General features: G+C 37.6%; 2 protein-coding genes across 2 annotated transcripts in view; both read left to right on the plus strand.

Moving 5' to 3' along the window:
* The first annotated feature begins 598 nt into the window (after nt 1-598).
* Nucleotides 599-14,879, plus strand: part of LOC134234534 (uncharacterized) — a 32,851-nt gene continuing 18,570 nt past the window's right edge. Inside the window, exon 1 of the mRNA XM_062716619.1 lies at nt 599-658. The gene's annotated coding sequence lies outside the window, so the exon portion shown is untranslated. The remainder of the gene's footprint in view (nt 659-14,879) is intronic.
* On the plus strand, nt 6,562-13,807 carry LOC134234530 (uncharacterized). Its single transcript, XM_062716612.1, has 2 exons — nt 6,562-6,725; nt 7,028-13,807. Exon 2 carries the CDS (start codon nt 7,164-7,166, stop codon nt 13,116-13,118), a length of 5,955 nt encoding a protein of 1,984 aa, XP_062572596.1. The 5' UTR covers nt 6,562-6,725; nt 7,028-7,163; the 3' UTR covers nt 13,119-13,807.

Raw genomic sequence — 14,879 nt, forward strand, 5'->3', positions numbered from 1 at the left:
ACCTTCATATTGCGATCGACACCTCATTTACTGAATATACTCTATCTTTGCAATACACAACTATTATTTTCGCTGACAAATAGGCATTGATTGCCTGTCTCATTAATCGGTAGATAAATAATTCATCTGTCGTCAGTCTGTGAAAAAGTGACAGAGATTTGACAAATGTGTTCAAATGTTCGCATGGTTATACAAGAATTCCACTCGAGCACATTCTCATTAGTCATTTACTGTTATGTGGATCATAAAACATGCCAACACTATAAAGTGTGCAGTCTTCTAAACATCTGATTTATAAAACTAATAAAAAATGAGAGAACTTTTTATATTTCTAATCTTGTGAAATGGAATATTTTTGACAATGTAATATTTGGACTTCGCTAAAATGAATTTTGTATGATCGTCACGCTTTCAACTTGTGCTGAAGAATACCCTTATTTTGAATAACCATTCTTGTACGAACTGGATTGTAAACATTACAGCCATTTTTATTATCCCTTTCTTTTGCTCTTTAATGACCTGTTCATGTCTTTATTGTTTATTTAAATTGACAAGAGGCACGTGACTCAAAATGAACTTCCTTGTCTTCTCGGGTCAAGGGAAAAATACTAGTTAGAAGGCTTCTGGCACAAAGAAAACTTCTATACACGTGAATTATGTGAGTAATGTTCGATTATTTCCGATTGTTGAAGGCATTGGTTCATTACGAAGCTGAGTTCCGGCAATTTGAACCACTATTTCTGTTTGATTATTATTGTATATTTCGCATCTCAAGCGTGTTTTATTTTACTCCAACAATTTACTTTTTATGAGGGTTTTCATTCTTTCAGTAGCTGTTTCTAAATCATGGTGAGTTATAGAAATAACCATAGTTCATTTTAAGTGAAGAACAGTTCAGGTCATCAAGTATGATAAATACTGGAAACTACCGCGAAAAGACACCGCCATTGACACAATTATAATAAGGGATGTTAAAAAATTTAGCAGACTTGTTGCAAAGAAACAAAATTGACAAACAAAAAAAAAAAAACCCCACACATTCTAAAAGAAATGTTTTACGCGCCCTTTTTTCCAAATATGAATGGAACTCATTAATTTACTCACCTTGTCATTGGTCATTTGCTAAATTACTTTGCTACAAAAACATTTTGTACAGTACAAGTACTGTGAAGTTGATATCAAAAAGATGCTCTGACTAAGAGTTTCTGATTGACAATAACTTTGTGGTTTTTGGAGACCAGGTTTTCCAACAGTCTATCTGTCTGTCCGTAACTAAACTTGGGTATATTAACAGGATAATTTACATTCACATCAGAGCGGGGGTATTACTAGTGAGCATTGGCTCATAGACTTCTTGTTTTATTATATCCTTTAACGTCCTTCCCAATAATTTTTCACTCATATCATCGCTTGAGATATCATCACTTGCCGGTGGAGGGCTGCAAATATTTATCTATACTCAGAGCCATTGAGCAGGGAGGGATCTTGATCATGCCAGCATTCATTGTGACGTAGGGTCTCGTTTTATATGATCTCATCTGAAGGACCGCTCTCCACGTCCCATATTGGAATTCGAAACTGTAAGGATTATCTCTGTACGCCAAGACTCTAGAGCAGTCGCTCCACCACTGTGCCACGCGGGTGACCCCAACTACTAGCCTAGATGTACATGATGTGCCTGAAAACAGATTTCTATCCTAGTCTCATTCAAACTTTTAAGTTGGGAGTCATTTTCTCCGTTTTCAAATAATAGATTTAATGTGGTTCAGGGAATAAACTTCACTTTTATCATTGATATAATTATATTGTTAAAGTCCAGGCAGGTGATGATTGTTTTTCAGCAGTATTTTCTTCTCTTTCAGTGTGTTCAAAAGCTCATCTTCTCTTGATCCATTATATGTAAGCTGTACGTGCTTTATGGGCAGTCCATGGTGCACTATATTTGAAAATAAGGTCTTCGACAAAACACACCTTGTTAGCATAATTATACAATTTATCATTGAGTCAACTGCTGACTGACATTTCAATACTGATGGTTAGTCCATTATTTACACACTGAATTGACGACGGATTTTTCCGTTATTTCCCGATCATTAAAAGGAGCAGACGGTGGTTGTAACCGGTTGACAGGGGATCCTCATTCCTCCATGGCACCTGATCCCACCTCTGATGTTTTGGAGGTCCGTGTTTGCTCTGCTCCTATTTTGTATTGTTTTATGGACCTTTGATCTTGAATACTAATCGTTATCTCCATATGCTTCACTCTTATCAATTAATGTAACGAGGACAAAGGATCTTACTCTTTTTTTAAATCCTACATTATTGCATATCAAAAGAAAGGGTTTTTAAAGACGAATTCAATGAAGTTTTTGTCTAGGTTTAAAAATAAGGAAGTTATGGACATTTGAATTCATGACAAGCACGATTTTCTATCTGTCACCTGATAAAAAAGGAAGCGTCAACTGACACACATGGCCTAAAACTCAATCCCTGGACAAAAGATAGTCACAAACTTTCTCAAAATTATGTATTACAGTACATTGCATCAAAATTTCTAAATCACCAGCACTATAGTCTTGTGAAAGTTTATATGTGTAGATTGTTGGATCATGGTCGAACTTGACATTTGACCACTCTGGATAACCTGGAACCTGAAAAACAGAAAAAAAATTGTAATTAATCTTACTCAAATTATACATGTATTTAGTCAACCTGAATGAGAATGCAATTAGCAGTTGTATAAATTAATTTATCTCATGTTAATGTCATTTTGAATTAAAAATAAATTGATATTCATCTCCCATGTTTTAATAAGTACAAGTTGTTTTTATTGCATTCCAGGACTAAAGCACACACATCAAGCAAGCAAAAGGAAAAGCTTACCTCCTCAACTTAAAATATGAATTCGCAGGTATAAACACTTGAGGCAATCAATTTGAATTTGACATATATATTTGACATTATAAATATATCTGAGTTACAAATAAGTTTTGATTTTTGGAGTGAAATAAATACTTTTGATATAAAAAATTCAAACTCCCAGTGTTCACCTCCTTCACCCTCATTGAGAAACTTCATCCTAATTTGAGTACTGTACAACTATATATTCAAGAAGTGGTGTAAATCAGATGTGGATACTTAAAAATTCTAAAGAACTTTTGGACAATTTGAAATCACAAGACTTTACAAAAATCAACAGCTTAAAAACTTACTTTTCAACTTTATACACAACAATTCCCCACGACAAATTAAAATCCAGGCTTTTTGATATCATTGACAGCTGCTTCTTCAACAAAAATGGAACTCGTAAATTTATTTACCTCGTCATTGGTCATTTGAAAAATTATTTTGTTAAAACAGATTCTGATTGCACACATAAGTACTCTGAAGTTGACATCAAGAAGATGCTTGAGTTTCTGATTGACAATATCTATGTGGTTTTTGGAGACCAGGTATTCCAACAATCTATTGGAATTCCCATGGGTACTAATTGCGCTCCGTTATTAGCAGACTTATTTTTATATTCATATGAAGCAGAATTTATGCAAAATTTATGCGTGAAAAGAAGAAAACACTTGCTGTGGCCTTCAACTCGACATTTAGATATATCGACGACGTATTGTCAATTAATAATGATAATTTCCATTCCTACGTCGACACGATATATCCTGGTGAGCTTGAGATAAAAGATACCACAGAGTCCGACACTTCTGCTTCATACTTGGATATTTTACTTGAAAAAGACACTAATGGTAATCTAACAACCAAGCTATATGATAAACGTGATGACTTTAACTTCTCTATCGTCAACTTCCCTTACTTATGCAGCAATATACCTTCATCACCTGCATACGGAGTATTTATATCTCAGTTGATTCGATACGCACGAGCATCATTTCGTAAATTCTATGGTCGATACAATGACCTTGTCAGCAAATACAATTTATCATTGAATGAAATGCTGACTGACGTTTTTCATACCAATTGTTAGTCCATTATTTATACACTGAATTGACGACGGATTTTTCCCGTTATTTCCTGATTATGACAACGAGCACACGGCGGGTGTGACCGGTCGGCAGGGGATGCTCACTCCTCCATGGCACCTGATCCCACCTCTGATGTTTCGGAGGTCCGTGTTTGCTCTGCTCTTATTTTGTATATTGTTTAATGGACGTTGAGATTGAATACTGTTCGTTATTTCCATATCCTTCTCGTATCTGATTCCTAAAAAAAAAATATTTCTTGCTCAAATGATTTTTGTCTATTAATTATCTTCCCTGTTTTAGAAATTTATTTTAGATTATTAAAAATGCTTAAGATAAATACTTTGGATAATAATTATCAGTTCAACAAATACTTAGTAAACATCTACAAAACGTGAAACGAAAAGTATTTCTTTAGTAAAAGTGATACTGGGATCGGAGTGAGCTCGTCTTAGTTTTATAGCCCCCAGGCCAGGTCCCACAGTGGGATTCGAACCTGCGACGTAAGGTTCAACTCCTTATTTCTCGACTCTAGAGCAGACGCTCTAACCACTGCGCCACGCGGTGGACTCTGGCACTTAGAAGCACCAATCAAATAGGATGAAGAAGGGGTCAGTTGATAATTTGTTTTTGAAATCTCGATACGATATATTGTACGGTACGACTTGCTGGCGAGATTATGTTAGACGGTTATGTTGGACGGTGTGTGTACTTAAATCAGTCATCTCTAAATCAAGAACGTTGATGTTCGAGTTTACAGCAGATTGTGGTAAGATATTTGTTGGTGTCCTTTAGTCTTGATAGGATTTTCCAACGCACAATTCACTTACCCATGAAACGGAAAACGTTTGATCCTCCTCTTTTATTTAGCTGGTTTACTAGTTAAATAAATATGCAATCTTTGGGGGGGGGGGGCATCGCTAACTGTTAAAGACCTGATCCAGGTTGTGCTGTGCTTTCGGAGCCGTCATTGCAATCATTTTATTTGAATTTTCGTTAACATTTACTGATCCAAAGTTTGTATTTATCTGCTTTAAGCATGTTTCTGAAAAATAAATTCTGTGAAGCTTCTTATATATTTTTTCCCGTCAAGCTTATCTTTCCCAGAAAACAATAATTTCAATCTATGAGAACTCAATTTACACCATCTGCGATTTAATCAACAGATTTTTCGGTTGTGCGCTGTGTCCTCTTTGTTTTGCTGAATTGCATAATTAAGGATATGTGAGGCATTTCTTGAAATATTTAATAGTTACAATTTACAGAAAAACCTCATATAAAATGGGTTCAATAAATTCCAAACTACACGTGTTTTTTTTTTCGCTATATTTTCTGATATCTGAAGGTGCCTTCTAAGGCTTACTGATTGAATCGGAATTGCCTTCCATTTGGATGACTGGTACTTCACACACTATCCTCGAACACGCCTGAAACTTTGTTCTTGCTTTCAAAGCCTACTAACATAAGCTACCATTTCGAAGAACTTTATGCAATGCGAAATAATAAATGGGTGACAAGGCAGTTTCCGGCGGAGAAATGTAGCGACCTGATGCGTATTCCTTCACCCATCACATCCGAGGTTTTAATGGAGCTTGTCGGAGTCAGCCGAGGATTGCCGATTGATTGTCTTCTGACACACCTCACTTGTACATGTATTTGCCAATTACAAGGAGTTTTAATTTTTCGGCACCGTCTATATTTAAGACATCTAATAAGATTTATCTGTCCTTTGATTTTCTGCTCCTTGAACATTTTTCACCTTTCAGTCAGAGAGGTTTTTTTCGGGGGTTATAAAGTAGACCTGTCTCATCCTCGTTAAATATATCACAAGGCTTCCCCTTGATTAATTTTGAATTTTAATAGTTTTCCATCATTTTCAAAGTTGGACTTCTCCACGCTCACCACAAATTGAGGAACACCCGATCGAGGTCTAACCAGCCTCTGTTTGCCCGAAACTCGGAATTCTTCTGCCTTTTTAGAAGGATACTTAATATTGAAATATTTTTAACGTGTTTTTCCGTGGACCATTTGAAAAGTGCATTGTCGACGTTGTCATGTTTCCCTAGTAGGTACCGCTTTTTGAATGGGGTAAGATCTGGTGTTTCATAATTTTTGTAGATTTCAATCTTCTTTTTTTTTTAATCGTACTAAGGGTGTTTGGAAAAATCCAAAATTTGGAGTCGCTTCTTTCTTTAGGGATAATTGACTCCTCTACACATTTAATAATTTCATATTTGGTTTGTTTTTGTGTGGTCGCCCACGAGGCGCACTGGTTAGAGTATAGAGTCACGGAGAAAGGAGTTGATCCTTACGGTTCGAATCCCACTGTGGGACGTGGAGATCGGTCCCCCGGATGAGACCGTATTAACCGAGGTCACGTGTCGCAGGTGTTGGCACGAAATGATCCCTCACTGCTCAATGGCCCTGAGTGCCGGGTATTAGAAAAAAATTGCAGCTTTCCACCGGCAAGTGTTGGCGTCTCCATATGAGTGAAAAAAGGGACGTTAAACAATACACAATCTTGACAATCAATCCTCTTGGGTGACGCCGATTCCTTCGTAACAGCTAAGTGTGCCGTCTTGTAGTCCGGAATTTTTTCTTCCGGCATGCCTTGGTTTTCTTTTTTGTTTTGTAATTGTTATTTCCGTGCGTGTTGCACGAGATTTTTCTGGCACTCGTCGCCTTACTCAGTACATGTACAGTCATACTGTTATTACAGTTGTTTACTCTGCCCACAATGTAAGTATTTCATATATTTAACTTTCAGTTATTTGTATAACGCTTATATATTTTCGGCAAAGTATTTCTTTCTTATGTGTGTGAATTTTCTGTCAAATTTTACCGGGAATTTTGAGTGTCTAAATTTTTCCATGTTTTGTCAATGTATGCAGATATTTGTAAAGTAATGCTAATTTTACACACACATATTTCTCAGTATTGTGTCATATTTATTGAGCAAAGGTATTTTTTCAGATTTTTCATTAATTTTCTGAACTTTGAGCATTGTACATCACACTTATTATTGTCTTTGTCTATTGTAGCTTTTCACCGTTTCGTTTCGTTTCGTTATGTTTCGTCACAATAAATCATAGAACAACGGTTAACTAGCTGTGTTATTAATGGAGGCAGCATAGTGAAAAGATTAGTGAAACATTCCAGAGTTTCAACTACATAGACATGGCTCATAACCTGGGGAAGATTTCTACAGAGGATGAAGATACGTCACGTAGAGTGCACACCCTCACACAGAAAGCACAAGAACAATATCAAGAAAAAGTTCAGAGGTATAGAGACATACTTTTACGCTTCTCAGAGGATATTGAAAGTGTATTGATAGAATGTGCTTCATCTGCAAAAGAGATCTACGCATTAAAGTCAGTGAAAGAAAAACTTGAGGACAGTTTCAAGCGTTACAAAGATTATCATGAAGAATTTGGTGATTACCTCGATAGAAAACACACAGCTGATAGTACACAAGAGTTAGACACTATACGGAAGAATTTTAACGAGATAAATAAGAAGGTTCAAAACGCTTTAGTGAAAGTACAAGATGATATTGATTTGGTCCAGTTGGAAGTGAACTCTAACCCGTCTCATAAGACAGCAAGTTCTAAATCATCAACCCTTAGTAGACGTTCACAACAGAAAGTGGAGGAAGCTAAAACCCGCCTTAAAATTGCTGAACAGTCTGCAAAACTGAAAAAACAAAAGTCCAAAATTACCCTAGAAGACAAAATCCACAAAGCTCAAAGTCAACAGCAACAGGAAGATATAGATGTGGAATTGGATCTACTGCAAAAACAGGAAGAACTGGACATTGCAAATATGCGTCTTAAATTTGAACTTGAAGAGGAGGAAGAAACCACGGAACATCAAGATTTAAAACCCAGTGTTCCTAGTGTATCTGGTGAGCAGAAAACAAGAAACTTTGTTGACAATCTCACATTGAACCCCAATGCTGAGCCTTTCATATTCAATAGTGGAACTCGTACAAACCATCTTCACAGAAATGTTGACAATTATTGTTCTCCACTGCTACAGATACCAACACAGTCTACCGTGAATTTACCATCACAGAACTATTCAGATGCCTCAAATTTCCTACTCAAAAAGAACTTACTGTTGGAAAGTTTTCAACAACAGCGTTTTGATGACAAACCAGATCGATATGTAGTGTGGAAAACACAGTTTAAGACGATGGTGCCAGAAATAAGGTGTTCACCACTGGAAGAATTAACTCTTCTCACCAATTGTACAAACAAAAACTCAGAAGCTAACAGACTGATTATGAGTCTTAGAGCTTCATGTGCGAGTAATCCAGAACTATGCTTATTCAATATCTGGAAACGTATGGATGAACGATTCGGATCGCCTGAATTGATAGAATCAAGCCTGAAATCTCGTCTGCAAGTTATAACAGATTTCGCAGACCACAAGAAGTTGTATGAACTTCATGACCTACTTTGCGAGGTGCAGGCCGTGAAAGCTATTCCAGAATACAGTGTGATGTTTTCATACCTTGATTCATCCCTTGGATTAAAACCAATTGTTCAACGACTTCCTCGTTATCTCCAGGAGAAGTGGATAACTCGTGTTGTCCATTACAAGAAAGAACACTGTGTAATCTTTCCTCCTTTCAGTGAGTTTGTGGCATTCATTGGTGAGATGAGCATCATCAGAAATGATCCTGGGTTGATATTTGATGATTCTAATAAGGAGAACCGCCTTGATCGCAAAGGACAAAGTAAAGTTAAATCTGCCGTATTTACCCACAAAACTGACATTTCATCAGAAACAGTGAATGGCGGACATCAGTGTTTGATTCACAAAGGATCTCGACATACTATAAACAAGTGTAAAGCTTTCAGAACCAAAAGTATCGAGGAACGCAAACACATTCTACGAGATCATAACATTTGTTTTCGTTGTTGTGAAACGTCAGATCATTTCGCTAATCGATGCAAATCCAAAGTTTTGTGTGATGTGTGTAAAAGTACCTACCACTGTACAGCTCTTCATGAGGATGTTAGTAACCGTCAGATGTCCAGGAATTCTTCTTCCCGACTAAACCATGGCGAGGAGGAAAACTCACTTTCTGGAAATGTGAAGCAGTCAGTTTCTTCTAACTGTACTGATATTTGTGGTGAATTTAGTGGAAAGTCGTGTGCAAGGATTGTACCAGTGCGCGTATATGTTCAAGGTCAACGTCAAGCATCGATTGTGACTTACGCTATGTTGGATGACCAAAGCAACAAAACTCTAGGTAAAAGTTACCTTTTTGACTCTTTGTGTATCAAAACTCTGCCAGTTGACTACACAATGCAATCGTGTTCAGGCAAGGTTACCAGTAGTGGGCGTGTTGCTGACAACCTTGTCATCGAGCCAATCAGTGACAATCATCAGTTGAAATTACCACCTGTCTTGGAGTGCGATAACATACCAAACAGTCAGACGGAAATTCCTACACCGGATATCGCTCGTCATTATCCACACCTGCAGGATATTGCTCGAGACCTACATCCGTTAGATCCATCTATGGACGTCCTCCTGCTTATCGGACGGGATCTTCCAGAGGCACATCACGTTATTGATCAGAGATTAGGACCACCACGTTTTCCTTTTGCTCAACGATCTCCTTTAGGATGGACAATTATTGGAGATGTTTGTTTGTCTGGAAAACACATTCCACCATTACACGTCAACAGAACTTTTATCAATAAAAGTGGTCGACCTACAATGTTGGAACCTTGCAAACAAACGTTAAACATACAGAACACTGTCATCACTACGAACAAGACTGTCATCGGAAAAACAGATATCTTCAAGAAAACACCAGATGACAATAAACTCGGCCTCTCGATTGAAGATCGCACTTTTCTGAAGATTATGGACGACAAGTTTCATCTTGATCCAACCGAAGGAAAATGGACTGCTCCATTGCCCTTCCGGCAAAATCGTGAACAACTTCCAGACAACTACTCACAAGCATTGTTTCGTGCTAAATGTCTTGATGCCTCCTTAAGAAAAAACAACGTCAAGAAGGAACATTTCACTACATTTATGCAGAAAATATTTGACTGTGATCATGCAGAATTGGGTCCATATATACTACCGGATAAGGAACATTGGTACCTTCCACTTTTCGGAGTCTACCATCCTCATAAACCTGATCAAATTCGTGGTGTCTTCGACTCCTCAGCGGAATTCAAGGGTGTGTCCTTGAACCAACAGCTGTTACAAGGACCTGACTTCATAAACAATCTCCTGGGAATTCTCATTCGTTTCAGGAAGGAAAGAGTAGCCGTAGTTGCTGACATTCAAAGCATGTTTCACTCATTTCTGGTGGATGAAGGCCATCGTGACTATTTACGTTTCTTGTGGCACAAGGATAATGATTTTGAAAAACCACTGGTTACTTACCGCATGAAAGTTCACGTATTTGGCAATCGTTCCTCTCCTTCCGTGGCAATGTATGGTTTACGTCGCATTGGTGAGCTAGCTGCTAAGACCCATGGACAGGAAGTGAAAGACTTCATTGTGAACGACTTTTACGTAGACGACGGCTTGAAATCTTGTGCAACTACTTATGAGGCAGTCAGCCTCATACACAAAACTCAGGATGCCATGAAGGAGTATGGTAACATAAGACTTCACAAATTCGCATCTAACGTCAAAGAAGTTATGGAAGCCTTTGATTCTAATGACCTTGCCAAGAACCTTGTTGACCTGAATTTCGATAAGGATGCCTTAACTCAAAGCAGTCTTGGACTTCTGTGGGACTTACAGACAGATACCATTAAATTCAAAGTTTCTAGTGAAAACAAACCGTCTACAAGGAGAGGTGTACTTTCTGTTGTGAACCGTCTTTATGATCCTCTCGGATTCATCGCCCCAGTTATTGTTCAGGGCAAGATCATTTTGCGGAAAGTAGTGTCAGACACGTCAGACTGGGATGAAGCCCTACCTGATTACCTACTTGAAGAATGGGAGAAATGGAAGAATGACTTACCCGACTTGGAAAAGTTACAAATTCCTCGAGTGATTGTTCCTAATCTGAGCGAAGCACATAGGAAAGAACTACTCATTTTCTGTGATGCGTCCGAACTAGCCATAGCTGCTGTTTGCTATTTAAAGGTGCACTATCCCGATGGTTCTACTTCTCAAGGCTTCGTTTTAGGGAAAGCGAAAGTGGCCCCTGTCAGTGGACATACAATCCCTAGACTAGAACTTTGTGCCGCGGTACTTGCTGTAAATGTAGGACAAACAGCAAAAGAACAGCTAAAGATAGAAATAGACGATGTGAAATATTTTAGTGACAGTCGGATTGTGTTAGGATACATAAACAATGCTAAGAAACGATTTTTTGTGTACGTCGCTAATCGTATTGCTCACATTCTCAGTCTAAGTGATCCGTCACAATGGTCCTACATACGTAGTGAAATCAACCCAGCAGATGTTAGCACGAGAGGAATTCTCCCGAGGGAAATGCAGAACTGTGTCTGGATCTCTAACCTAGAAAAAACAGACATCATAACTTCTGAAGAACATTTTCCTCTTGTGAGTCCCGAGGAAGACAAGGAAATCCGCTGTAACAAAACTGACATTGAGACAAAATCAGCTTACGGCCTGAGCAATGATTTCCTCACAAAATTCTCAAAGTGGAACAAACTTGTAGCAGTGGTTGCTAAAGTTTATGGATTTATTCAGAAGTGTCGTAAAGCAGAGAACATGATGAGTGATGTTGACCTTCTGTGCAAAGCTGAAATGGTCATTATCAGAGACATTCAACAGAAATTCTATTCTGAGGAAATTGAAAACTTACAGGACTCTAAACCTTTGTCAAAAAACAGTCCTATTCAAAAACTAGACCCGTTCATTGACAGTGAAGGCATTTTACGTGTTAGTGGTCGTTTGCGAAACCTCAGTGCTGATGCTTCATTCAAGAATCCAATGATTCTACCCGCAAAACATCATGTAACTACTCTTATCGTCAGGAAACTTCACTCAGATGTCAAACACCAAGGACGTCATATTACAGAGGGTCATATTCGTTCATCTGGATTTTGGATCGTCGGAGGTAAAAGACTTGTGTCATCTGTCCTTCACAAGTGCGTCACTTGCAGGAAGCTTAGAAAAGTACCAGAATACCAGAAAATGTCTAACTTACCTGAGGATCGTCTCATACCAGGACAACCACCCTTCTCTAACGTTGGAGTTGACATTTTTGGACCGTGGAATATCATCACACGACGTACCAGAGGTGGCGCAGCAAACAGTAAAAGATGGGCTGCTCTATTCACTTGCCTCGTTACCAGGGCTGTACATATCGAAGTCATAGAGGAAATGACGTCATCTTCATTTATAAATGCGCTCCGTCGATTTATCGCCATTCGTGGGCCTGTTCACGTCTTTCGATCTGACAGAGGAACAAATTTCATTGGTGCTGCCAAGGAGTTAAAGGTCAATGTGATAAATGTAGAGGATGAACATCTCCACAACTTTCTCAACGAGCAGAGAACAACGTGGATCTTCAACCCTCCCCACTCCTCTCACATGGGAGGAGTGTGGGAACGTATGATTGGGATCACCAGACGTATACTGGATGCTATGCTACTCGACTACGGATCTAGGAGTTTAACGCATGAGGTGCTCACTACGTTCCTAGCAGAAGCTTCATCCATAATCAACTCAAGACCCCTTGTGTCGGTACCTACAGATCCTGAGAATTCATTTGTGTTATCCCCATCAACTCTACTCACTCAGAAAACAAGTGTTAAAGACAACAAACTGTTCTCTGATCATGTTAACAAGAGCGAGTTGTTACAGACACAGTGGAGGAGGGTACAACACTTAGCATCTATTTTCTGGAGACGATGGAAGACAGAATACTTGAACACTCTTCAGATGCGCCGTAAGTGGAATCTACCCCAAAGAAATCTATCATCTGGTGATGTGGTGTTACTTTGCGATAAAGAACTACCCCGTAATTCTTGGCCAATGGGAATCGTTGTCAAGTCTCTACCAAGTGATGATGATTTAGTGCGTAAAGTGATAATTCGTATAATCGCGAATGGTGAACCTAAAACTTATGTGCGTCCGGTTACAGAACTTATCGTTCTTGTGGAACAGTGAACATTTCTGTCATTCAGTGCAACAGATAATACAAGAGACTGTAAATGGACTGTAATTTAATTTATTACATGTTTACATTATCTTAAATATCTTTTTTGAAATTTGATGATATTGTTAATATCAGGCGAGGAGTGTGCCGTCTTGTAGTCCGGAATTTTTTCTTCCGGCATGCCTTGGTTTTCTTTTTTGTTTTGTAATTGTTATTTCCGTGCGTGTTGCACGAGATTTTTCTGGCACTCGTCGCCTTACTCAGTACATGTACAGTCATACTGTTATTACAGTTGTTTACTCTGCCCACAATGTAAGTATTTCATATATTTAACTTTCAGTTATTTGTATAACGCTTATATATTTTCGGCAAAGTATTTCTTTCTTATGTGTGTGAATTTTCTGTCAAATTTTACCGGGAATTTTGAGTGTCTAAATTTTTCCATGTTTTGTCAATGTATGCAGATATTTGTAAAGTAATGCTAATTTTACACACACATATTTCTCAGTATTGTGTCATATTTATTGAGCAAAGGTATTTTTTCAGATTTTTCATTAATTTTCTGAACTTTGAGCATTGTACATCACACTTATTATTGTCTTTGTCTATTGTAGCTTTTCACCGTTTCGTTTCGTTTCGTTATGTTTCGTCACAATAAATCATAGAACAACGGTTAACTAGCTGTGTTATTAATGGAGGCAGCATAGCTAAGACTGATTACATGTATAGGGACAGATCATTGATTATATATCCAGTGAATAAAGAATTGCAATCATCATAACATCTCATATTCCAATTCTAAATTGATTTTAATTACTGGAAAAATTATGAAAAGTATAAGATAAATATCAAACATAACCAACGTAATATCCATGTACTCGTGGAATAACAAATACTTATATAACTTCAAGGGGCTGGGGGGTGTGGCCATTTTCATACTATTATTTTGACCACCTTTAGAAGAAGAGCTGCATATAAAGATATACAAAATGATCAAATTTCAAAACTAAAATGTATGAAATTTTTCTTTGCCAAATGGTTGTTGACAGCTTAAGATATCATATCTAAAAATTTAAGTTAGATCTGGTGGTTAATTTATTCGACCCCTCAGCCTCCTTAATTAAAAAAAATAGATGTTGAATTGATTTCCAATTTTCGTCGACTTTTATGAATTCGTCATAAAAGTAAACGTCGTTACTGGGTTTTTTTTTTTGCCTCTGTGGAACACAAAGGTGATTGATTTTATCTGTTAATTCTTTATAACCGTAAAAATTGACAATGAAATGTAAAGAAAACTGCCGGGGATTCCAGAAAACTTCGCTATATCCGTACATTCGCTGTTCCCGTCTTCGTACTAATCGAGTTTTACTGTATTTTGTTCTCATCTGTTTATCGTAAAATTTTTGCTTAATTTTAAAAGAGAAATCATTCATTTTTCATCACCACAGCTTAATAATCGTAAATCAGTTTATTTATGTCCCCCTTCGAAGAAGGAAGGGCATTTTATTGCTTTGCTGCCGTCTGTCGGTCGACTTAGTTTCCGTTCATTTTATTCACAACCGTTGCACATACTGAAATGAAATTTGGTATACATATTAATCAGATGAATATTAAGGTCAAGTTCTGTTTTGGGTACGATCAAGCCATTTTTGACAGAGTTATGCCCTTTATACTTAGAAAAATTCCAATTATTTGCAGTTTCCGTTCATTTCTTCGCAGAGGTTGCAAATACTGATTTGAAATTTGGTATACAGAATTATCAAATGAACATC

Source organism: Saccostrea cucullata, unplaced genomic scaffold (assembly GCF_032062105.1).
Source record: "Saccostrea cucullata isolate Sc308-1 unplaced genomic scaffold, CSIRO_AGI_Scuc_v1 ctg173, whole genome shotgun sequence".
Lineage (NCBI taxonomy): Eukaryota > Metazoa > Mollusca > Bivalvia > Ostreida > Ostreidae > Saccostrea > Saccostrea cuccullata.

Excerpts from the sequence above, each read along its gene's own strand:
- LOC134234530 (XM_062716612.1), top strand. The coding sequence starts at position 7,164 with ATGGCTCATAACCTGGGGAAGATTTCTACAGAGGATGAAGATACGTCA.